At 33.4% G+C, this 23,581-nt stretch overlaps 3 protein-coding genes across 4 annotated transcripts; 2 read left to right on the top strand and 1 right to left on the bottom strand.

Annotated features, from left to right (window-relative positions):
- The first annotated feature begins 5,771 nt into the window (after nucleotides 1–5,771).
- LOC107481241 (probable serine/threonine-protein kinase PBL3) lies at nucleotides 5,772–8,425 on the top strand. Its single transcript, XM_016101477.3, is given in 7 exon segments — nucleotides 5,772–6,002; nucleotides 6,115–6,192; nucleotides 6,195–6,373; nucleotides 6,479–6,614; nucleotides 6,920–7,056; nucleotides 7,147–7,270; nucleotides 7,824–8,425. Coding segments are annotated over 7 exon segments (1,179 nt in total). The 5' UTR covers nucleotides 5,772–5,935; the 3' UTR covers nucleotides 8,282–8,425.
- Nucleotides 8,426–11,087: 2,662 nt separating this feature from the next.
- Nucleotides 11,088–13,567, top strand: LOC107481240 (L-type lectin-domain containing receptor kinase IV.1). Of its 2 annotated transcripts, XM_016101476.3 has the most exons (2): nucleotides 11,164–11,440; nucleotides 11,569–13,567. In XM_016101476.3, the coding sequence occupies exons 1-2, from the start codon at nucleotides 11,348–11,350 to the stop codon at nucleotides 13,204–13,206; spliced, it is 1,731 nt and encodes a 576-aa protein (XP_015956962.1). In that variant the 5' UTR covers nucleotides 11,164–11,347; the 3' UTR covers nucleotides 13,207–13,567. The 2 variants fall into 2 exon arrangements, with proteins under 2 accessions (XP_015956961.1, XP_015956962.1); XM_016101475.3 differs by having other exon boundaries at nucleotides 11,088–13,567.
- A 1,031-nt stretch (nucleotides 13,568–14,598) lies between these two features.
- LOC110279516 (F-box/LRR-repeat protein At4g14103-like) lies at nucleotides 14,599–18,110 on the bottom strand. The gene is made up of 3 exons (XM_021139218.2): nucleotides 17,070–18,110; nucleotides 15,851–16,009; nucleotides 14,599–15,759 (listed from the first exon to the last, which is right to left on the bottom strand). The coding sequence occupies exons 1-3, from the start codon at nucleotides 18,108–18,110 to the stop codon at nucleotides 15,424–15,426; spliced, it is 1,536 nt and encodes a 511-aa protein (XP_020994877.2). The 3' UTR covers nucleotides 14,599–15,423.
- Nucleotides 18,111–23,581: the final 5,471 nt, after the last annotated feature.

Below are 23,581 nucleotides of genomic sequence, written 5' to 3'. Positions count from 1 at the left end.
AGTCCATTTTGGTTAAAAAGAAAATATCCTGCTATGCTACTGTTTTGCATTTTTTCCTTTTTTTTTCTTCTTTCTGTCAAATTGTCCCTTTCACATTAGAAAATTGGAATAAATGAATAACACGTATTAATTAGTACTTGTGGGCAAGTATATCTCTAGATTCTAATAATAATACATAATATAAAAATTTAATTTTGATATATTGATATGTAAAATATTTTTATAAAATTCTATAATATAATATTTATTTTCTAAATAATTATTTGTACGATTTATAAAAATAATAATTATTTTATATAATATTAGAAATAATATGCACTGGAGCCATTGAAATACAATTTTTGGAGCAGTATTTTTCTTATAAATTAAACAAACACTTATTACTGTTATTGCTCTTATCATGACCCTACCCTCGAAACCAACTCTCTATTTATAGTGGAATTTTTAGGACTCCTCACGTGTTAAAAAAGTTGCTCTATATTTATGTGGAGACTTTAGACTTGTTACTTTCGTTTTTAGTTTTTTTTTAAACATACAAATCTACTCTCATATTTATTTTTTGAACATATAAATCTGTCTCTTCAATTTATATTTTAGTATTAAAATTTTTTTAAGTGTGCTAATCGGATCTTCTGATTTATTTTATAGTGAAATAAAAAATTTCTTTCAACACAAATTAAATCCTCTGATTTATGCACCATGAAATATGATAGTTAGATTTTTCTATAAATTTTATTATTCTTTAAATTTGAGGTCTGATTCGTTAATTAAAATTAAAAATTAAATAAAAATTTATATTAGAAAAAAACACACTAACTAACCATTATACTAGATTACATACAATTTTTTTTTTCATTTCTAAAAGGAAAAGTATAGAGAACTAAATGTCTGACCAACCAAAAAGTGAACAATTTAATTAATTATAATTATTAATAATTAATTTTAAATTTTTTAAATTTAAAATTTAAATAATTAAAAATGAATTAATTAAATCTAATAAAAAATTATAAAAATTTTCTCCTTTTGTTTTATATTAACCTACACATCTGAACAATAATATACACAAATTTTCTCTCAAGAAATTCGCCGCCAAAGAAATAAAATCATGCATGAAGACGATTTTGTTCTTAGCCGATTCTTTTGGAACACCACTCTTTGTACGCCAAACTGTTTTAGGTGTTTTTTTTGGATGCTGATACTGTTCTACCCGATTTAACCACAGTCGTAGTGAATGATGATGCAAATGAAACTGAAAGTGCCTCCACTAAAAGTGCTTCACCTGAGGAGTTTTATGAAGTGGAAGAGAACTTTAGCAATATAATTGATGGACAGGAAGGCAAAGATGAGTATGATTCTCATGCTTTAATGACAGTGCTGTCTTTGATAGAAAACATAAAGAGGTTTGAAAGGGGGAGTTGGATTCTCACAGCTTTTAGGATTGTACGCCAGATGATGGGCTTTAAAAACGGTTCGATGAGATAGATTTTGGTATTAATGAAGTGAAAGACATTTCTATTGATAATGTGAAATACAAGCTTGATGAGAGCATGTATTTAGATCCTCATGCAGTGAAGAACATTGCTGTGGATGATGAAAAAATTAAGTCAACCGCTGTAATATTTTCAGACATAAAAACAATGAAAATCGATGTGGATGTTAACCAGTAAATGGTAATCCAAAACAAATATGATGAAGATAACAAAGCTATAGAAAGGGACTTAAAATCCAAGGCAGGGCAGCAGATAGTTGATATTGCAAGACAAAAATCAGGTAAATTTATTCCATTGACTCCGAAGAAACAACCTCTATCAAACTCAAAGCCAATGGGAGATTCAATTACAACAAAGCAAAGGACTAAACAGCAAGAAATCAAGGTACAATTAGGAGTTGTTTACGGAAGGAGCGGTGGAATATCTTAATATTTAACAAAATAAATGTCTAACTATAAGATTTAAAAAAATTTATTTAATTCTTAAAAAAATAAAAATATTCACATTACTAATACAAAAAATTCAAAAAATATATTAAAAAACATCTATTTAATGTGAAAAAAAAATTATAATTTTTAGCAGAAAAAACATCTATGTATATTAATTTACTTTTGTTAAGTCAAGTTTCGAAATCGAATCCATTAAAAAGTTGGTAGAAATTGACTGGACCCTAGTTGATTCTCTAGCAAAACTCTTTTTTTTTTTTTAATTTTCATTTTCCTTAGCCAACTTGGTGGCATCTTGTTCTTCTTGTGATGCTTTCTTTGACCGTTTTATCGCAAGAAACTACGAAACTTTTCTTCCCTTTGGACGCAAGCCACTCATTCATGAATCATAATCATCTGTTTTGACCATTTTGTCCTTAGTTTGTCCAACCTAGAATTAGATGTTTTTGGATCGATTATAATAAAGTTTAATTATTTGATAAATTTTATTAAATTTATAATTAGAATTTTATATATAATTAAAAATAGTGTAAAAATTTAATTAAAAAAATTTAAATATTTAATTATAAATTTAATAAAATTATATGAACTAAAAATAATTAAACTTTATAATAAATATAATTTTCTAACTAAAAAAGGTATAAGTATTTATTATTCCTTGTAACTCAGTACTACTATTCTCAGTTCTTAAATTAGTGAGTGATGTGAATACGTGATGAGTGATGTCAAGATTAAATAACTCAAACTGATGGTAAACCTTAAAGAGAAGCCGATTCCAATATGAATTGTTTCTATTAAAAAGAAAATTATTCAACTAATTGAATTTGAATCAGTCATTTGAAGGCAGTGTCAATTCAACACTTTTTATTGTTGCAGAACTGATATGACGATGAGTGATTGCATGACTGGGTTCTTCGTCACAGTTCCCTTATCTATGTTTCTCTTAGTGTTGCAGTAAATTATTCATTTATTTTGTGAAAGAGACATAATCGGTTTGGAACTAGGTTAGGGGTACCGAAGTAAATGCAGTGGGGGTATGGACATTGGAGAAGATTAATAGAGTCCCCACGCGCTTCCCGTGTCTCTTTCAAGTTTCAAATGGACCGTGTCTTATTGAGTAAAAAATATTTTTTTTTTCATGTTTAAAATAGTCTATTTATCTACTTTGATTACAAAAATTTTTTGGATTAAACATTTTAATTTTCAACTAAAATTAATTATTCAATTAATTTTAATGGTTCTTTGTTCCGTTTAGGGGTGCACATGGACCGGGTGAAGCCGGGTTTGATATAACCCAGACCCGACCCGAAATATACACCGGGTCTATTTATTAGACCCGAACCCGGCCCTAGACCTGATGAAACCAATACACTTTCGGGCCACAATTATACCGGGTGAAAATCGGGCCGTTAACATTACATTACGTTGATACCTTCTTGTAAACTAGCATGTAAAAATATTCAAATTTCCAAGGCTCCAACCATTAGTTAACATGGTAAAATTCACTTAGAAAAATATAACAAGAACCAATCATTCTTCAAAATTAAAGCATAACCACAATCAATATTAAAGCATAACCACAATCAATACTAATATTGTCTAATAATACCAAATATTTAAATCAATACAAATAACACAATCTTATGTATTAGTCTAAAATCTTATGCATTCTAAACATAAAACATTAACTTATAGTCTTATAATGACTAATAACACAAAATATTAAGGTTTACAATACTTAAATTCCACGTAAGAATAGTCATGATCCATCACTAATAACACAAAATAATAATTGTGTATGATGACCGGGCCACCGGGCCGACTTCGGGTGACCCGAGCTATGGCCCGGACCCGAACCGAAATAATGACCGGGTCTATTTTTGAGACCCGTACCCGACCTTAAACCCGATGAAATCACTCCAAATTAGTTCCTAAAGTGTTCGGGACCGGGCCGGACCTTCGGGCCGGGCCGGGTCTGTGCACCCCTAGTTCCGTTAACTCTAATAGATAATAAAATAGTTTTCGACAACTTTAATAGGGGACAAAATAGTCTCTGACTCCTTCTATTTAGAAACGACATTATTTTTTCCTAATTCCTATCATATTTCGCATAACCCTAATATTCTAACACTTGCAACTTCAAACTACACAATACACAATCTGTAATTTCAATGTTCACAAGAAAAAATATCCAACTTATTCTCAACCAATTCATACTCAACAAACAAATAACTATGTCTTTGAAGTATTTGTTATTTTTTATGGATCCCATGAATCTAGACAGCAAGTTCGATTTGTTAAGATCCATCACCGTCGCCATCTCCCTCTCCCTCTGTCTTATCATCTCTATGGTCACATTGTCCACCACTTTGATTGCTTTCTTCATCTTCTTCGAACCAATATTCAGTAATCGCTTCATTTTTTATATGAGCGACGATGACGACATTGCTCGCTGTACTGATAGCTTGGATGCGAGATCGAAACTGTTTGCCAGCTTGAATTCTGGGAGAAAATGAATGAAGTACTCAGGATCCATTTCAAATGAGAATTTGCATATGATGTCGAAGGAGAATATTCTCATGATGTTCTAATGTCCAACAATTTATATTTCTAACCGGAGAGTGAAAAAAAGCGTACCTTTGGAGTAGTTGTGGAACTTGATATTGGAGATGTGGTGGACGTTGTCGGGATTAGAGGTGATGTTGTTATCAAAGACATGGAGGTAGATGCTTCTAGTGGGTGAAGTGCGGAAGACGGAAAGAGGTGGGTATACCAATCACAGAGATTTGGAAAGTGTATGTGTGGTTCATGACATGTTGAGATAGGTGTGATACGCGTAACAGTTACACCATGACTTGATCTTGGAATTGAAGAGAAAGAAAGAAAAGACGGAGAAGAAGACTTTGAAGGTGAAAAACGAGAGTATAAATGTTAGGGTTATATAAGATATGATGAAAATTGGAAGAGAACGGTGTCATTTTCGAACAGAAGAGATCAGGGGCCTTTTGTTTCCCTGTTAAAATTGCTAGAGACTATTTTGTCTTCCGTTAGAATTGATGGAACAAAAGACCTAAATAACTGATGGAGTTAATTGTTAAAAACTAATCAAATAATTAATTTTAGTTGGAGACTAAAGTGTCCGTTCCAAAATTTTTTAGAGACCAAAATGAATAAATATTATTTAAAATAAATGTTATAAAATACATATTAAGATTTTTATTAGTAAAAAAATTAATTTAATAAATCTATTGAAATTAAATTTTATAATTTTAAAATTTTTTAAATTTAATAAATTAATTTATATATTTAGAGTTAATGTTAGCCTAATTTTAAATGAAACGATATATTTCTTAACTTATGTACCCAGATAGATTAACACGAGCGATGGTAGTGCTTATTTATTGACACATGAGTTAACTACTATTCACTTAATTTTTTTATTTCTCTTTATACAATCAAAACAAATTGGATCAAAATGTTTTAAAATAAAAGAATTACTAAAATAAAAATAAGAATTCAGTTATTTTTAAATGAAAATAATATGATAAAAACTATAAATTTAAAAATTTTTTTCAAATGTATTGTTATATCAGTGTTTCAGTGATTTTTAACCGTTGATCTTAATTATAAACAAAATATAATTAAAATCAACTGTTAAAAATCACTGATACACCAGTACGATGATACACTTGAAAATCTTCCTAAATTTAATATTGAATGTAATGTTACCCCCTTATTTCCTCGCATCCTTTTCCAAGCAAATTAATGACAAGTGTGAACACACACAACGTTATTTTGTTTTCAACAAAAGAGGGTCCACCTTTTTGTGTGTCTCAGAAGGAACTTTCGTTACATGTTCCCTGTTTTTGAGGGTCTCTCTTCTTGTTGTTCAGCTTGATTATTTGTTTCTTGTTACCTCAAAGCAACTCATCATTTCCCTCTTTCTTCAAGCATTGCAGAGTCCGTGAAGTTAAACAGTTGGCGGCTAATAGCACAGTAATGGGTAACTGCCTAGATTCCTCAGCAAAAGTGGATGCTGCTCACAGTTCAAGGACTTCCACTTCTGGTAACCACCCTTGTCCCAATCTCATCAATCTCTCTCTATGATAATAGTGCCTGCTATCTGTTTGTGAAATTGTCTCATTGAAGGACTAATTTAATTCCATCAACAACGCCAGGGATTTCGAAAGCGAGTCGCTCCTCTGCGGCCTCAAGCTTATCCATCTTGTCACACAATGGAACCAGTGATTCTTCGAACTGAAGAGCGCCACAAGGAACTTTCGTCCGGATAGTCTCCTTGGTGAGGGAGGATTTGGCTATGTTTATAAGGGGTGGCTTGATGAACACACTTTTACAGCTTCCAAACCAGGATCAGGAATGGTTGTTGCTGTCAAGAAACTTAAGCCTGAAGGTTTTCAAGGTCATAAGGAGTGGTTGGTAGGTTCTTGCTTTCAAAATAGGATAGTATATACAATTAACATGCTTTTATTTATTTCAATTATGCACTTGGTCTAATTAGTGAAACCTTTAATTAATTTGTAGACCGAAGTTAATTACCTGGGACAACTTCACCATCATAACCTGGTTAAGCTAATTGGTTACTGCGTGGAGGGGGAAGATCGGCTGTTGGTGTATGAGTTCATGCCCAAAGGGAGCTTAGAGAATCATCTGTTTAGAAGTAAGTTACCATAGCCATTACACTTTTCCCTAATAATTTCAATTTATTCGGCTATTTCTTTATTCAAACAGTCATTAACAAAAGGGGAGGAAAAACAACTCAGAGAAGTGGAAAGAAATAAACACCTACTGCTCCCTCCTTAAAAATTATGTCCTTTGTAGTCAATTATGTTATGTCAAAATTCTTATTCAGTTCCGTGTTAGTGGTTGCCAAATTTTTTAGTTTTTAGTTTTATCTTTATTTTTTTATTCCGATCACTATCTGAACTTAGGATGGTAGTTTCATGGTTTTGTTATATTTGACAGGAGGACCACAGCCACTTTCTTGGTCACTTAGGATGAAAGTGGCCATTGGTGCTGCCAGAGGTCTAACTTTTCTTCACAATGCCAAATCACAAGTCATATACCGCGATTTTAAAGCTTCGAATATCCTACTAGATGCTGTAAGACAAATTAGAATAGACTTCGAGTCATAATTTCTTCATCATTATTTTATTATGCAAAATAATTTATCATGATGCATTGCGTTACAGGAGTTCAATGCAAAACTCTCTGATTTTGGCTTAGCCAAGGCTGGTCCTACTGGAGATAGAACTCATGTCTCTACTGAAGTTATGGGTACTCGTGGATATGCAGCACCTGAATATGTAGCAACAGGTCTGATTCAACTTTTCATAAATTGTTATTGGTATTTTATGTTGCTTCTATATTTCATGGTTAGTGGTCTTAAATCATTGAATGCCCCTTTTTTGAGGGTCTAGTAATTAATCTGATCAATTATTTGGTATCTTCTCTAGTTCTCTTTAATATAAGACTGATGATTGAATGTTCTAATTCATTCTCCTAATTATACTTCTAATTCTTAAATGAGTAAAAATTTAAATACATGTGATTTTTTGAAAGATAAAAAAGAAAAGAATTCAATACTTCCTTATTTAGAAACTAGGAAGATAATTAAACGAATGAGTTAGGATTCCCAATTATTTTTTCAAACTGCAAATGTCTGGCATTGCTTGTCACTCTGGCTCTTGGGTTCGGTGGGGTTAATATTTTTCTTTGAGTTCTAATCCTTGCTTCTGAAAACTGGAAAATCTGTGCCTCAAGTTCAGATTGTTTTGTTGTACTGCTTCATTGTGTATATCAGAAGCCAACTTATTTAACGTCTTATTTTATCCCGAATTACAAATTAAAAAGCTTTCAAATTTGACAGGGCGGTTGACAGCCAAAAGTGATGTATATAGCTTTGGGGTTGTATTGCTTGAGCTTTTGTCTGGAAGACGTGCTGTTGATAGAACAAAAGCCGGTGTCGAGCAGGACCTTGTAGACTGGGCGAAACCGTATCTAGGTGACAAAAGAAGACTATTTAGGATTATGGACACCAAGCTCGAGGGTCAATACCCACAGAAAGGAGCCTACATGGCTGCTACTCTTGCTTTAAAATGCCTTGATCGGGAAGCCAAGGCAAGGCCGCCAATGACAGAGGTTTTAGAAACCCTCGAGCAGATAGAAGTCCCCAAAACTGCAGCGCGAAACTCTCAATCAGGGCAGAAGAGAGTACATGTTCCTCCAAGCCCAAGGAAGTCTCCTGGACAGAATCTGTCCCCCATGAATGTTACTCGAACTTCATACCCATTGCCGCCTTGCCGAGAATCCCCTCATGTACATTAAACCTTATGATCATCTGTATATAAATTCCTTTATTTATGAGATTGCGTTTTTGACAGGAATATAATGAGGTATTCATTTCTCCAACATAAAACTTTTGTAGCAAAGAATAATATAGAAAGGAATATGAACACCATATTTCCATTAGCTATGGAAGTCTGCACAGGGGTGTTTCCAATGCATGTTTCAGTTCCCAACGTTGGTTAACTATTATAGTAATGAGATTCGACTAGCATGGCCACATTGCTTTCCAAGACACAAAAATGTCCGTTTCCAAGACACATTAAAAATGACTGCATTTTTCTTTTGTTTTTGTTCTTTGTTTTACTTGCCACAAGCCCAGCTTTAAATACAATTGGATCAACTTGAGAACAGATCACCCGATCCATGAGCTATTACGAAGGAGCTACATCCTTTTAGTTCTATAGTAGCTGGGGTTCTTCCAAATGATTTCTGATTATGCATTCCCAATGAGCTCTAGTTTCCCTAAATCAACCCCAACCTCAGACACTGCTGGTTGCTGCTAGGGACTAGAATATATAGGCAGGGACTAGAATATACATGCAGCTGAGTATTAACAGTTAGAAACAAGAGAATAATCTGAATAGTGTATTATTGAGTGAGTTGAAAGATACAATACATGGATGTATATATAAGTGCTAGAGGAATTAAAGTAATAAAAGTATACAATCCTACAATTAATATAAAGATATTCTATTTAAATATAAATGATACTAATTGATCTAAATTGATTCTAATTTATTTTCTAACAATTTGCTCTAATACCATATTAAAAAGGGTAAAAGAAAATGATAGAAAAAAAAATTTGTGTGTATTCAAGTTGTTGTGGACAATTGTAGCTAATGTGACCTTTCTGTTGATATTTGCGACAGAAAGATCGTCTGAAAAGAGGTGTCCAGAACAGCTACAGTTACGATAAAATTTACTTTTTCTGTCTGTGGCAGCAAAAACATTTGAGTTTTCTATAATAGTAGATACAAAGATCAAAGAAAGGAGAGAAAATTGCAAATTTAGGGATGAAAATGAGAAAACTGACATCAGAATCAAAAAGAGCTCACCAAAAAACCCGTAGAGAAGGCCCTACCATCTTACACATTAGCTGCCACGTCAGATTCCACATCAGCATGAAAGGTGACACGTGGCGACAGCTGAGTGGAGGAGGGAAGCCACGTCAACACTGAGTTAGCGAGGGCAGTGCGCGGGTTGCGAAGCAATCCGAGTCGGGTCGGGTGTGGCACGGGTTGCTGGAGGCGCTGCTTCTGCGACACGTGGCACGCTCTGGACCATTTGATCGTTGCTAATGATCAAACGGTGCTGGAGACATTTGGAGAAGGAAAACGATAGAAGCGGACAACGATATTGTAGCGGCGCGTCCGACTGTTTCCGGCGACGGGGATGGGCTCGTTAAACTCGCGACGACGAGACGAAGGCGCAGTAATGGCGATGACGAACCAAAGCTTCAGAAAAGGATCGAAAAACGAGGTCAAAGAACACTTTCGGGAGAGAAAAATAAAAGGGCTATGAACAAATTTTCATGGAAAAAAAAGAACCTATGCTCTGATACTATATTAGAAACATAGATACAATACATAAGAGTATATATAGGTTCTAGAAGAATTAAAGTAATAAAAGTATAAAAAAAGGACATAAGACTTAGATGTTAAAAGAAGATCTTTTAAGTTGAATAGAGATATCACATACAAAGGAGGAGCACAAGAGGTGGATGGTGTGTTTTTGACTTTTTGTGCAATTATAAAGAACATTTGGATGAAAAGGAATAAAATGATATTTTAAAATAAATAAAAAGATATTGAAAAAATTATTAACATGTCCTTTCTAAACTATAAAAAGTAGTTATGTGTGGATTTCTTTAATTATTGTGGCCGTATCAGAAATGACAAAAGGATAATATTAGTGCTCATTTGCTTTCTTTATTTTGGTTTAGTTGTTGTTATCTTTGTTTGCTCTACTCTTTTGGGTGGAGTTTCTAGAGACAAAAAAAATGTATATTTTTTGCTTTCTAAATAAGTAAATATGCATAATAGAAATTACTTAGATAAATATTGTATGTTTTTATTTTTGTACTTACTTTTGATATTTGGTGATGGCTAACGGTAATATAGGTAGGGCTGTCAATGAATAGGGTAGGATACGGTTTAGATTCTATCCTAATCCTACTCGCAGATTGAAAACTTTCTTAAAATTTTATCCTATTCTATCTGCAGGTTGAGAATCTCTCAACCTTAACTCTACCCGCACTTTAAAGTTCTAAACTTTACTCTATCCGAGTCTACTCGCAGAAACAATTTTTTTTAAATAAATATAAAATTCAACAATTCTAAAATTTATACATAATAAAATAGAAAATAAAAAACTAAATTCAAACTAAAATTAAAAACAAGATCTTAAAAAAATCTAACATAAAATTACAAATAATATAATAATCAACTAAACTTAATGATTATTTCAAATTTTTATAAGAAGAAAATTGTGAGCACAAGACTCAATTTTTTCACTACGTATATAACTTTTACATATATATTATATAATATATTAAAAATGCGGGTAGGATATACCCTAAACCTGTATCGTAAGCTACCCACAAGCAAATTTACACTCTACCCTAGAGTAGACAACCCTATCCAAACGGGTTGGTCTGGATTGAGTACCCGCGGATAGGGTATTACCATGGTAGTTTCCAGTGACCTTGGGTGACTTTTCTTCTGGTTACAAAGTTAGTACAAGTAGCACTTTACCCTAAAGAATTTAGGGACTGTGAGCTAGGCAAAGGGTCAAACATGCCGGGCTATATGCCTATTGTTTCCGTGTGGACCCGAGATGAAGGTTTGAAAAGAAATTTGTGAATTGTGGAGTTTTGCCCAAAACCAGAAGAAGCAGATAGATTACATACTGTAGCCATGTCTCTGAAGCTTGCTGCAGTGACACTTTTGCTGGTGGAAGTGGCAGCCAGTGGAGATACCAGTTTCATCTTTAATGGATTCCAATCATCACAGTATAATCTTACTATTTTAGCTGAGCTCACTTCCAATGGCCTACTCAAGCTCACCAATGGTGAGTCCCTGCAAGAAGGACATGCTGTGTATTCATCCCCTGTGGTTTTCAAGAACAGCTCCAACAACGGTAGCGCCTTTTCTTTCTCCACCTCTTTTGTATTTGCCATAAGACCTCAGGCTGCTGAACTCAGTGGTCAAGGTATTATGTTTGTGGTTTATCCAGCAACAAAAAGTCTAACTGGTCTTCCATCCCAGTACTTTGGTGTCTTTGATCCGGATAGCGTGGGTAACAGCAGCAACCATGTTTTCGGCGTGGAGCTTGATACTTCTATGAGCACGGAGTTTGAGGATATCAACGACAACCATGTTGGGATTGATATCAATGACTTGAAGTCAGCAGCATCGGCAGTTGCAGGATATCATAACGATGATGGTATTTTCAATGCTTTGAGACTTGCTAGTGGCAACCCTATACAGGTATGGCTGGAATATCATGGGATGAATAAACAAATTAATGTTACTTTGGCACCAATCAACATTGATAAACCAAAACAAGCTTTGCTATCGTTTACCAAAGACCTTTCTCCAATTCTTGAAGAGAATATGTATGTTGGCTTCTCTTCCTCCACGGGTATGGGTACTGCTTCGCAATATATTCTGGGTTGGAGTTTTGAGATCAATGGCCAGTCTCAGCCACTTGAACTATCTCAACTCCCAAAGTTGCCTAGGAAAGGTGATAATAAACATAAAGGGTATAAGAAGGTGGTCTTGGCAGTTGCATTGCCTATGATATCACTCATGTTGGTTCTCTTGGTGACTTTAACAGTTAATCATGTCATCAAAAGGAAGAGGTTTTCTGAGCAACTTGAAGACTGGGAGCAAGAATGTGGTCCTAGTAGATTCAGGTATAAAGATCTCTACTTGGCTACAAAGGGGTTCAGGGAGAAGGAGCTATTAGGAAGGGGCGGATTTGGTAAGGTCTACAAAGGTGTGATAGTGATAGCAGCTTCCAAAACTGAGATTGCAGTAAAGAGGGTATCCCATGAGTCCAAACAAGGTGTAAGGGAATTCGTGGCAGAAGTTGTGAGCATTGGCCGTCTTCGCCATAGGAATCTGGTTCCCCTTCGAGGATATTGCAGGCGCAAAGGAGAGTTGCTTTTGGTCTATGACTACATGCCAAATGGGAGTTTAGACAAGTATCTCTTTAACAAACCAAAACTGACCCTGAATTGGAGCCAGAGATTTAGAATCATCAAAGGAGTTGCTTCGGCTTTGCTCTATTTGCATGAAGGATGGGAGCAAGTTGTGGTCCATAGAGACATAAAGGCCAGCAATGTGCTACTGGATGCAGAAATGAATGGTAGATTAGGGAACTTTGGTCTTGCAAGGTTGCATGACCATGGAAGCAATCCTCAAACTACTCATGTTGCCGGAACTTTCAGGTATATGGCCCCTGAGCATATCAGAACAGGTAAGGCCACTACAATATCTGATGTATTCGGTTTTGGTGCATTTCTACTTGAGGTTGCTTGCGGAAGAAGGCCCACGGAGAAAACAGAGGAATGGCTTGACAATGCAAATCTTGCTGATTGGGTGTATGATTTCTGGAAGAAAGGTGGGATTCTTGAGGCAAAGGATCAAAATTTGAGCACAGATTCAGAGACAGAGGAGGTGGAATTGGTGCTGAAACTTGGTTTGTTTTGCTCCCAGTCAGAGCCTACGGCTAGGCCGAGCATGCGCCAAGTTATGCATTACTTAGAAAGGGAAGTTCCTTTGCCACATTTACCTTCCACATTCAGACACCATACTCAAGACTTGCCGAATCCGGCTTCCCCGGATAGGCCGTTGCTCCAGACTTCGGTCGTTGAATCAATTCTCTCAGGTGGCCGATGATTCTAGAAGGCTCCATTTGAACTATTTCGTGTGGTTTTATTCTTAAGTCTTCCATGGAAATGAGCTTGTGCCCAACACTTTGTTTTTTATTGTCAAAGTTAAATGAGTTTGATGCCACACAACTGAAGTTTGAACAAGCAATGTGGGCTATTACCATTTGAATATGGCACACATTGAGTGGTATAGCATCATTGAGCACCTCAAGTGATATTCTTATTAGGTGTTTCTAGAACAATGAAAAGATTAAGATTTTCTATTTTAGCCTTGGTTTAAAATTTCAATTTTGTAACAGCTCAGGTCAGGTGTGACCGTGTGAAACAGAACAGTTTATTAAGTATTAACTCTTTAGTTCCCATTTCAATTGAGTGTGATGCAGCTTACTAACAAGTGGGTTGAAAGTTAATTATTGTTCACATGGAAAAAAAGATCTACTAAGATCGGATATGAGAGTAAGTAATTAATCTTTTAATTAAAGATTTATAATTTAAGTACTGCAAATGGAAAGAAATTTTATTAAGAAGGATATTTAGTTAGAGTATTCTAAATACAGAAGTTAAGAGTAAACAGAATAAAAGATATCAGATTTATTTTGGATTTTCCATATATTCTTTTGAAAGAGAGAGAAGAATTATCAAAAAGAAACTTACCCAATGACGTCAATTGTTGCAATATGTGGTACCTTGAATCACTTGACACAGTATGAAAAGTTCAAGAGAAGAGCTAGAAGCTAGAAATCATCCCAGGATTTGTAATGTCACAAAGAAATGAAGTAGTTTTTATCAAATGATACCAAGGGTTCCCCCAAACACTTCATAGAACACAGAGAATGTCGTAGCTGAAAGTTCTGGTCGTTGAAGTGTTCGAGGGAACACTAGGTACCACCCGATGATCCATAACATAATGCATGTCCTTGCATGGTGCTCCATTTATAATGCTCTTCCTTTGCATTGAGCTGCAAATATTGCTATTGTTCATTGGGAACGAAGAGTGAGTGAACCTGGACGCAACATTGGTCCATATAGGGATTTGGAGCATATATATAAATAAGAATCAGAATAATATTTATTGAGATCGAGTCGAGTGGCCACATGCTATTCTGAAACCATGTACTCTCTCTATGTAAAGTTGTTGTGTGAGGTGTAACCTTTTCAGACAAGTGTTGGAGGGAATCAAAGATTGTGAGCTCAACTTTGATGTCATATAAATGTCTCTTCTACCGAGAAGAACAGGATCTTTATATGTACAGTAGTCAAGTTAACATGATTCTTTTGTCTGCATATCACTAATTAATAAACAATAAACAAATTTGTTTTATCTTTTAGACCAGATAGATAATCACAATAATCTGTAATGGTTTGAGTTCATCTACTGAAATGAGTAGTACTTGCTTCATTAACATATATTCTCACAAAAGGAGAAAAAGTATAAACTGGAAACATTCTAAAGAAAGCAGAGAGTATTATTAAGTACACATGACTATGACAATGACTTAAAGAGATTCAGAACTGATCTTCTCTCTTAGCTTTTCTTGATCTGATTCTTAACATCACTTAGCTTCACCAATTCTGAACCCACAATCCTTCTCCTTTGCATACATCATGACCAGGTTCAATGCTACACAAAATCTTGACCTACTTGGACTTCTTCTTCTCCACACAAACAGACTTTAGTTTGTGAGCATATGCATATTTTGCACCACTATAAATACAACAGTTTCAGTGCATTGTTCCAAACCATGGCTAATCCTAGATTACTACTACTCAAGCAACAAGCTTGTCTTAGTATTTGAATGTTGGCTGTTTCTTGGAGTTCCTCTGAACACTTCACACATGAGGCTTAATTAATGCCAATAATGAGTCCTTTCCATCAGTGAAGTGTTTGGGGGAACTTCAGGATTCAACTAACACGGTACAATAGTTTTAGACATCATTGAAAACCAAGTTGAAGAAATTGAACCATGTTCATTTCACTGAAGTGTTTGGGGAAACTCCCTCTAGAGAGTTCTGTGCATGCAGTTGATCATTGCACAATACTAGTGATCCACACACTAGTAGTTTCATGTTTCTTATTTTCCTAATCTGGGTATAGAAGAAATAATGTTATCTATATTACTTATTTTTTCAACACATTATCCTACCTCATAGGCTCCATTATTTTCTTGATTTTGCAGCGTGCTGAGCATCAATCCTTGCATTAATCACCTTGAGATAATAAGGGCTATGGCTGACAGCAGAAGAAAAATTTGACAGGTGATGAAAGATGTTGGGCTTGTTGGTATAGAAGATGATGAAGCCTGTGCCTGCCACCATTGTTCCAAGTTTGACAAACTTGTGAACTACTCCATTTACCGTTTCCCAAGTAAACTCTTCTACGTGGGTCTATTATCATCTTCTGGAGCTGTCTTGCATTTTGAAGCAGATAAACCGCAATCTCAATCTCACTTTGGTGACCTCGAATTCCTGTTATTGTAACCTCCTTCAGATTACTGTGTGGACAAGCTTGCAGCCAACTTGTTTCCCTGAACTCCACATGAAATTTCATATGGGTCCATATCTGCATCAATACACTTGTAATTAAGCGAGAAATAACAAATTTCTTAGATGATCGTTATTTATATTTTGTTTTATATAGGATTATAGCGTACATTGAGGTCTAATCTTGTGAGGATTGGGCAACCTTTGAGCACAATCTCTATCCAGCAAAAATTCTGTTGATGTACGGCTTCTTTTGTGATTATCAAGTGTCTAAGATTTGGAAATGTGGGAACAATGCTGTTTGCCATTGTATTAACTGGCACATAAGTCTGCATCAAAATTTTCATCAACATATATCATTTCACACTAATATTTAAATATTATTTGATGGTATGGACAAAAGACAAAAATAGAAACAAAAACCTTTTTATTTTTGTTATATTCATTTTGTATTTATTCAAAAAAGAACAGACGGAATATATGTACAAAACTTTTATTATAAGATATAATAGGAGTTAATCCTCAATTTTATCTTTTAATTTACACTCAAATCTTAATTTAGTTCTAAAATTTAAATTGTCTCTGTTTAGTATCCAAATTTTACAAATTTACTCACGTTAGTCAAATTTTTCGCATACAAACATTAATGGAGCATTAATATAGACGATCACAAACCACGCTAGAACTACAACATGTAAATTAAATTTGATACTCAAATAACACAAAAGTGACTCATATCACGGGCTTTGTGAAGAAAAATTTGGATAATCGTCAAAATTGTTCCAACATGAGTCATGTTTATAATGTTTGAAGCTAAATAAAGACAATTAAAACTTTAAAAACTAAATTAAAGTTTGCGACAAAATTAAAGGACAAACTGGATATTATCTCATGATATTCTATTCTATGCTTATCATTCATTATAAACGTATTTTCATGGAATTTATGTTTAAAATTAAATATATCTGTAGAAACAATAACAAATATTATTTTGAAATAAATTTTGTCTATTTTCTCATTAATAAAAAATAAAATATCATTTTTATCGTGATAAAGTTACCTAAAAAAGTAAGACTACTGTTGTATTTATAAAAAAGAGTTTCGTTGAGTAAAAATATCTAAATCTTCATTTTTTTCGTTGATTTTATATAAAAATGATCCAAAATGTTAATGCGGTGCTGGTATGCATGTAATGGAAGAAAGTAGGTAGGTGTGATTTGGTTTTATTGGTATAGGTGATGATGAAGAAGGAATTAAAAGAAAGAGGAGGATAAAGAAGAGGAAGATGATGATGGCAAAATTAAAATATGAAAAATAGATTTAAACGGTAAAAGTAATTTGAAACTTATTCTGTAGTAACAAATTAAATGGAAATTGAAAATGACATACCATGCAGTAACACTCGAGGAACAAAGTTTGAAGCTGAGGAAGGTCAATGGCAAGCCTGGAATATTGAGACATCTCTCCGCCTTGATCACTACCCAAAACCATACGACACGAGAAAGATTTAAGGTTTGGAGTATCAAACATGGTCTCAATCATATACCAGGTTCCGGTATACTCCATGCTCTCCAAACTGGAGCTTCTAAGCACAAGTGCCTTTAGCTTGTGACAAAGATTCACACTCAGGTGCCTCAATTTTTGGCATGAAGGGTACTCTATTTTCAAGTGCCCCATGTTGTGACATTCAGAGAGCCTTAACCATTCAAGGCTGTGACAGCTGGCCAGCAAAACCTGCACCTGTTCGCCACCCACCAAATCGACCTTCTCGAGGTCGAGAGTAGTGATGGTGGCGAACCCCGGGTTAAAGGCCGGGTGAGGCGCCAGCGCGCAATGTGCTAGGCGCACGTGCTTTAAACACGAGTTTACAAAAGCAAATTCTTTGTTGAGAAGAACCTCGCAAGGAAAGAGCAAAAGCCCTCCATACGATGGAGCGCTTAGCTCATGGCTTTCGGAGAAACAGAGGTCAATCTCATCAACCTTTCTATCCAAGGCAAATCCAATCCATTGAGCGAGATCGTGGCAACCGTGTCCACCTCGGCGGAAAGTGAAGTAAAGGCTCAATCTTTCAATTTTGGAACGGAAATTAGGGTCAAATTGACTCAAGCGTAACAGGTAAAGGTTAACCCTGTTCAAAAAGGCCCAAGTCCTGTCGCACTTGAGTATGAACCTTGATGTTGCACTTGAGTGATGAGAAATGTTTGTGATTGCATCTTGTTGTGGGTTTAGAAAGTTATGGGCATCTAGAACGAGATTGTTTGGGGTTTTCCAGATATTTCTCCACGTGGAAGACAAGACACTGGTCTTAGCGGCTTCTCTAGTGGTAAGAAAAGATAGAATGTTGCACAAAATGGGAGCGGGAAGGGCAGTAAGGTAATCTTGATCCCCACCTTCTTCTACCACTCCCTCCTTCTGTTTCTTCCTTTGCATGTTTTTTTTTTCTTTTTCTCGAGAAAAGAAAATGGAGCAAAGGGAAGGGAAGAAAGTGTGCAGGGAAGGCGGTATATATATCTGTGAGCAGGACGGAGAATATGTAGCATTTGGTTGTCTTTCATTATTCATCTATTCTTGTTTCTTAAGATGGACGGATCATTCAAAGACGTGGGAATAGATTGAAACCAAGCATAAAAATTTCAAAATTAAATTAAATGGCTCGTTAATTTGTTTATTCTATAATTTTATTAAATTTTTATATTAAATAAAATAAAATATTTAATTAAATATTAAGTATATTTATTTTATTTAATTAAATATTTTATTAATTTTAATATTTTTGTTATGATAATTTAATTATAAAATCTCACATAATATAAATTTTTTTTTATTCACAATTTTTTAATTAAGTATGAAAAGATTATACCATTTAAATTATAACTCATTGACACATAATATAAAGACTTTATTAAAAGTTATATATAAAGATTTAATTAAAAATTTGATAAAATTATGGACACCGATAAAATAATTAAACTTTACTTAAATTGCCGTCCCTATCCATATCTTTTATTTCAGCTGCTGCACATATCTACGTCTACATATTATTTATCCTTGGGGAGCTTCTATCTTCACAAAATAAAAAATCAAGACTTCAAAAGATTCTCAAGCTGGCCTATTTCACATTAACAAAAAACCATGTCGTCCTTATAAATCTTCAAGAATAATTTCAAAATGGCTGTAGTGGAAAATCAAATCTAATACTTTTTAGCTATTAATAAGGTTGTTTGTATATGTATACAAGTATTAGACTACTTAATTTTGCACTTTTATATGATTAGAAAATTATATGAGACATATTGGCATGTTGTTTCATGGCGCCTTGGTGTAGCATCAGAAAAACCGAAGGGATATATAGTATGGTTAAGTGGCGGTGGATGAGTTTCCAAATGTTACCGATGATAACTAATTAATAAGATTTGACCACGTTGATTTATATATATATCTTCATGTTATTATATTACATTATATCTTATCTTCTATAAATCCTTCAGGAAGTTTCCGGAAATCTTCACTCGCTTGGACGATGGATTCAATAATAACCATATATTAGATTTTGATGTCAGCTTTACATGCATATCTGATCTAAAATAATGCTCAATTTGATCAAATTTATATGTTTCTGTATTTTTTAAAAATACAAGCATTTTATTTATATTTAATAAATAAAAATTATATGTTTATACTTTTCTTCTCAAAACTTTAGAAGATGCATGGCGCCGCGCTCACACAAAATCCCTATGGTTTCGCCAAAGGCTATTTGAAGCTACGATTTCAGTTTTCTTACATTATTATTGAATAAGTCGTGGGAATCAACAATTCAATGCTTAACACTTAGCAAGAAGTGCTTAAATCCAACTTAATCAAATGGTTAAATTGTTTTATTCCCCGTCCGAGAGTCCGAAACCGATCAAAATTGCTTATTCCTTTTTTTTTAATAGATTATTCCTTGTTTTTTTTGTTTTTCCGAATAAGTGATGATAATTGTTTGCAATTTTAGGGGTTAACGGTATAACCATAATCCATGAATCGAACTTATTATCTCAAAAGTATAAAAAATCATATATACAGTACAGCGTTACATATGATCATTGATCAGTTGCTGATTTTTATAGTGTTTATAAATTATTGTCTAAATTTTGTTAAAATTATTTTTATAATAAATTTTAATTTTAAAAAATTATTTTTATATTTTTTAATTTTTATTTTTTTTAATAATAAACACCACCTTTTAAACACTATAATATTTACAGATATATTATCACGTTCATACTAAGTTAAATTAATCAATTCTTTGGTAATATAGAGTCCTAATAATATTACATTATTATATTATGGGATCTATCAATAACATCTGATCCCTGCTAATTAATTAAAGAGTCTGAAGGGTGCTTAAAGGTTAGTAACATAACCCGACAATAAATTAAAGCTTTGTACTCAATTAGTCATTTAATTCCACTTGCAAAATAAAAACAGTACTCTATATATCTGAAGTGGTGCAAGGACAATTTTTTTTATAAATAAGATCGACAGAAGAATAATTAATTTAGGAACAAATAATAGTTAGGATTAACAGCAACTAAATTGTAATTTTTTTGAGGATAAAATATCTTTTTAAATTAAAATAAAAGTTGTAGAATATTATATATTTTTATAAATTTCAGTGTATTTTACGTTACAATACTTTTTAAACATTACTTTACTATACGTTTAAATTCATACCACAGAATTTAATTTTTTGATACATACATTCAACTATTTAGATGACTAAGATTAAAAAAGAAAAAAAAGAAGGAAATTAAAAAACATAACAATAATGTGGCTTGCGAGAGTTCAAAGCTAATGATAGGATTTGTGAGAGAGTAATGAAATTAGAGAGAATGAAGGACAACGATTGAAATGTGTGTAATGTTTGATGATTACATACTGCTGCTATCAACAACTATTTAAAAGGAAAAAACATAAGGTATACAAGCTAAGAATCTCAATATTTATTTGAAAGAAAGAAAAAATAGAGAAATTAAAATAGCAGCACATACATGCAGACATAGAGTTCATGGATTTTCCAATTTCCAACATATACATTTCTAACTTCGAAGTTCATCGCTTCGACGTAATGTGATGTCTCATTCATTCTGTTGATGTTTTTGTTGTTTTTTATCTAACAAGCCATCACCGTATTAGTCTAAAATAAGTTAAGAAAGGGTTAAAAAAAAGGAAAAAGAAGTTGACTAAGTCAAAATGAGACCTAGAATATTGTTGTAAACAATTTCTACTAGTAGGTGCAAATATGCCTTATCTCATTTACAGTGTAAACGACTTCTACTTATAGGCACGAACATGGCTTATCTCGTTTACAATGTAAACGAGATATACACGAAAAAGTTAACGTGTGTTATCTCGTTTACACTATAAATAAAATACATAAAATGTCATCTTGTTTATAGTGTATACGAGATAAGACAAAAAAATTTAAAACGATAATTTTTTTTAAAATTATTTCTTTTAATAATTATTACATTTATTTTATTTATAAAAATAAAAAATCCCTCATTAACATCACTGTATTAATCCGGAGAAAACTAAAATATTTTATTTAAGCTCTCCTTTTTCTTAATCTACTATGTTATTACCACGATAAATTATTCAGAAATTACTAAAAAAATGAAAAGAATCACATTGAAAAAAATAATATAATTACTTGCCTCACCAAACTGAATGTCTCCAACAATCTGTTAAATAATATTTTTTATTATTTATTTATTTTGTGAGTAATAAAAGTAGCTGGAAACATAAGACTATATTTATTTATTCTGAAATTGAGTTGTATTTGGGTTTAAACTATAAACATGAAATTTAAGCTTTTTTAGGGGTAGTATCTGATGTGTCACTCTTTGAATTTTTCATGAGAAAATATGAGTGGTACCTATAACGAACTCCAATACTTAAGTTATTAAAAGTTTAAAGTAGATTTTTAGTAGATTGAATTTTAAATATATCTGACATTGTCAATCTATTTATAATAAAAAAGATAACTATTTTTTAGAATAATTTCACATTTAATAGTAGATAATTATTTTTTTTTTAAATTATTAAAATTTTTTTTTTAAATAAGTTAGAGATATATTAAGAGTTAGTCACTTATTTATATAAATAAAATTTGAATAGCCGCCATCGCACCCAATCTAAAAGAGATCGGATAGATGTAGTTAATTAGATTTCTTGAGTAAATTTTTATTTATTTAGACCTAACTATATTTTTTTAGATAAAATACAAACAATACTCGTTAGAAATACATTGTTCATTACGAGTCAATGAATTTTAACATCTCAACTTATAATGTTTGTAATAAGTGTAATAATCGCTTATTATAACTTGAAAAACAAAAATAATTAAAGAAACTAGTTTTACTAATTAAAGACTAATTTTTTTTCCAACAAATAATTAATCAACCAATAAACTAAAGTATAAGTAACTATTAAAGCAAGGGAAGTATGTTATAAATTAAAACAAAGTTAATTCTAAAAGTAATAAACTAAATAAAGGCTAAATTAATTAAAGTTAATTCTCTTCTTATTTCATCGTCAATGATTACATTATATATACAGGCCTCAAATACTTTTAAGTTATTGTAACTAGTACACCCTCATCTATTGTATAAGATACTAAATTTATAACTCCTAATACTTTATTTTATAATTGTTCTATCCTTAAAAAATGTTGACTAATAAAAATTAAGAGAAATTATATTAAGAGAAAAATTTTTAACTCCCTAATAATTATTTCAAAAGACAATGAAGTCTTTAAAAGAAAGAGATTCAATCTAACTCCTGAGTTTTATTTTGATGGGACTGATTAATCATTGTATCGGTGTTTTTTTTTCCGGCACAGGAGCTAATCAGTCCCATAAAAATAAAGATCAGGAACCGAGTTAGATATTTCTTTTATTTGGAGGTCTCGTAGTTCTTTTGAAATAATTGTCAGTGATCGGGTTGGGTATTCATTATATTATTAATGGATATATATTCTAAAAGGTAAATACCAAATCAGTACCCGAAAGATTCTGATACTGACAAAATGGTACTTGATTTTTGTTATTGACAAAATAGTCTCTAAAAGATTTTAAAATTTGACAAGCGTATCCTTGAGCTCTTCGGAGTAAATCTCCAACAAGCACAATGCTGACATGGCCACCGTATTTTGGTGACCTGGCAAACCACCCCCCAAATTCTAATCCCTCCTTCCCCAACGCAGACTTCCCCTCCATCTCCCTCCCTATCGCAGCTCTCCCCCTACCCAACGCAACCCCCTCCCCCTCCCTCCCCATCGCAGTCCTCCTTTCCTCTCTCTCCCCATTGCAACCTCCCAATGCACACTCCCGCCTTCCCTTTCCTTCCCCATCGCAACCCCATTCCCTCTCCCACCCATTGCAGAACCTCTCCCTCCTCTTTCATCAAGTTCGTCAAGTCAGGCCTCAATTCATTGTTGTAGAACCTCTCATACTCTCTGCTTTGTCCCCTTCTTTCTTCTTGACCTCAACCACTACGAGCTTCGGTGTCAACTTGAATATCTTAACAACAATCGTCAATGGACCCGTCAAACCTTTTCCTTGTTCCTTCTAAGCTCACCCTGCAATCCTTCTTCCTCACCGAAAATCTAACAAAGTGTGCAATCTCCTCAAATTTCGATATAATCTTTTTAACCGGCGCCGACGTCACAAACCTCGCCTTGTTCTCTTTCTCCTCAAACAATCCAGACAAATCAAATCTCTTGGAAAATGAAACTATGTCCAAAGCGTTCAAACTTGCCGGCTGAGACAAAGGAGCATTGCTAACCGCACGTCTTCTCTTAATCTCAATCTCATAATCAGATTCAGCATAATTTGAAAGAGAAACGTTGTCATTGT

This window comes from Arachis duranensis, chromosome 3, assembly GCF_000817695.3.
Source record: "Arachis duranensis cultivar V14167 chromosome 3, aradu.V14167.gnm2.J7QH, whole genome shotgun sequence".
Lineage (NCBI taxonomy): Eukaryota > Viridiplantae > Streptophyta > Magnoliopsida > Fabales > Fabaceae > Arachis > Arachis duranensis.
This window is presented reverse-complemented; position numbering and strand designations above follow the sequence as displayed.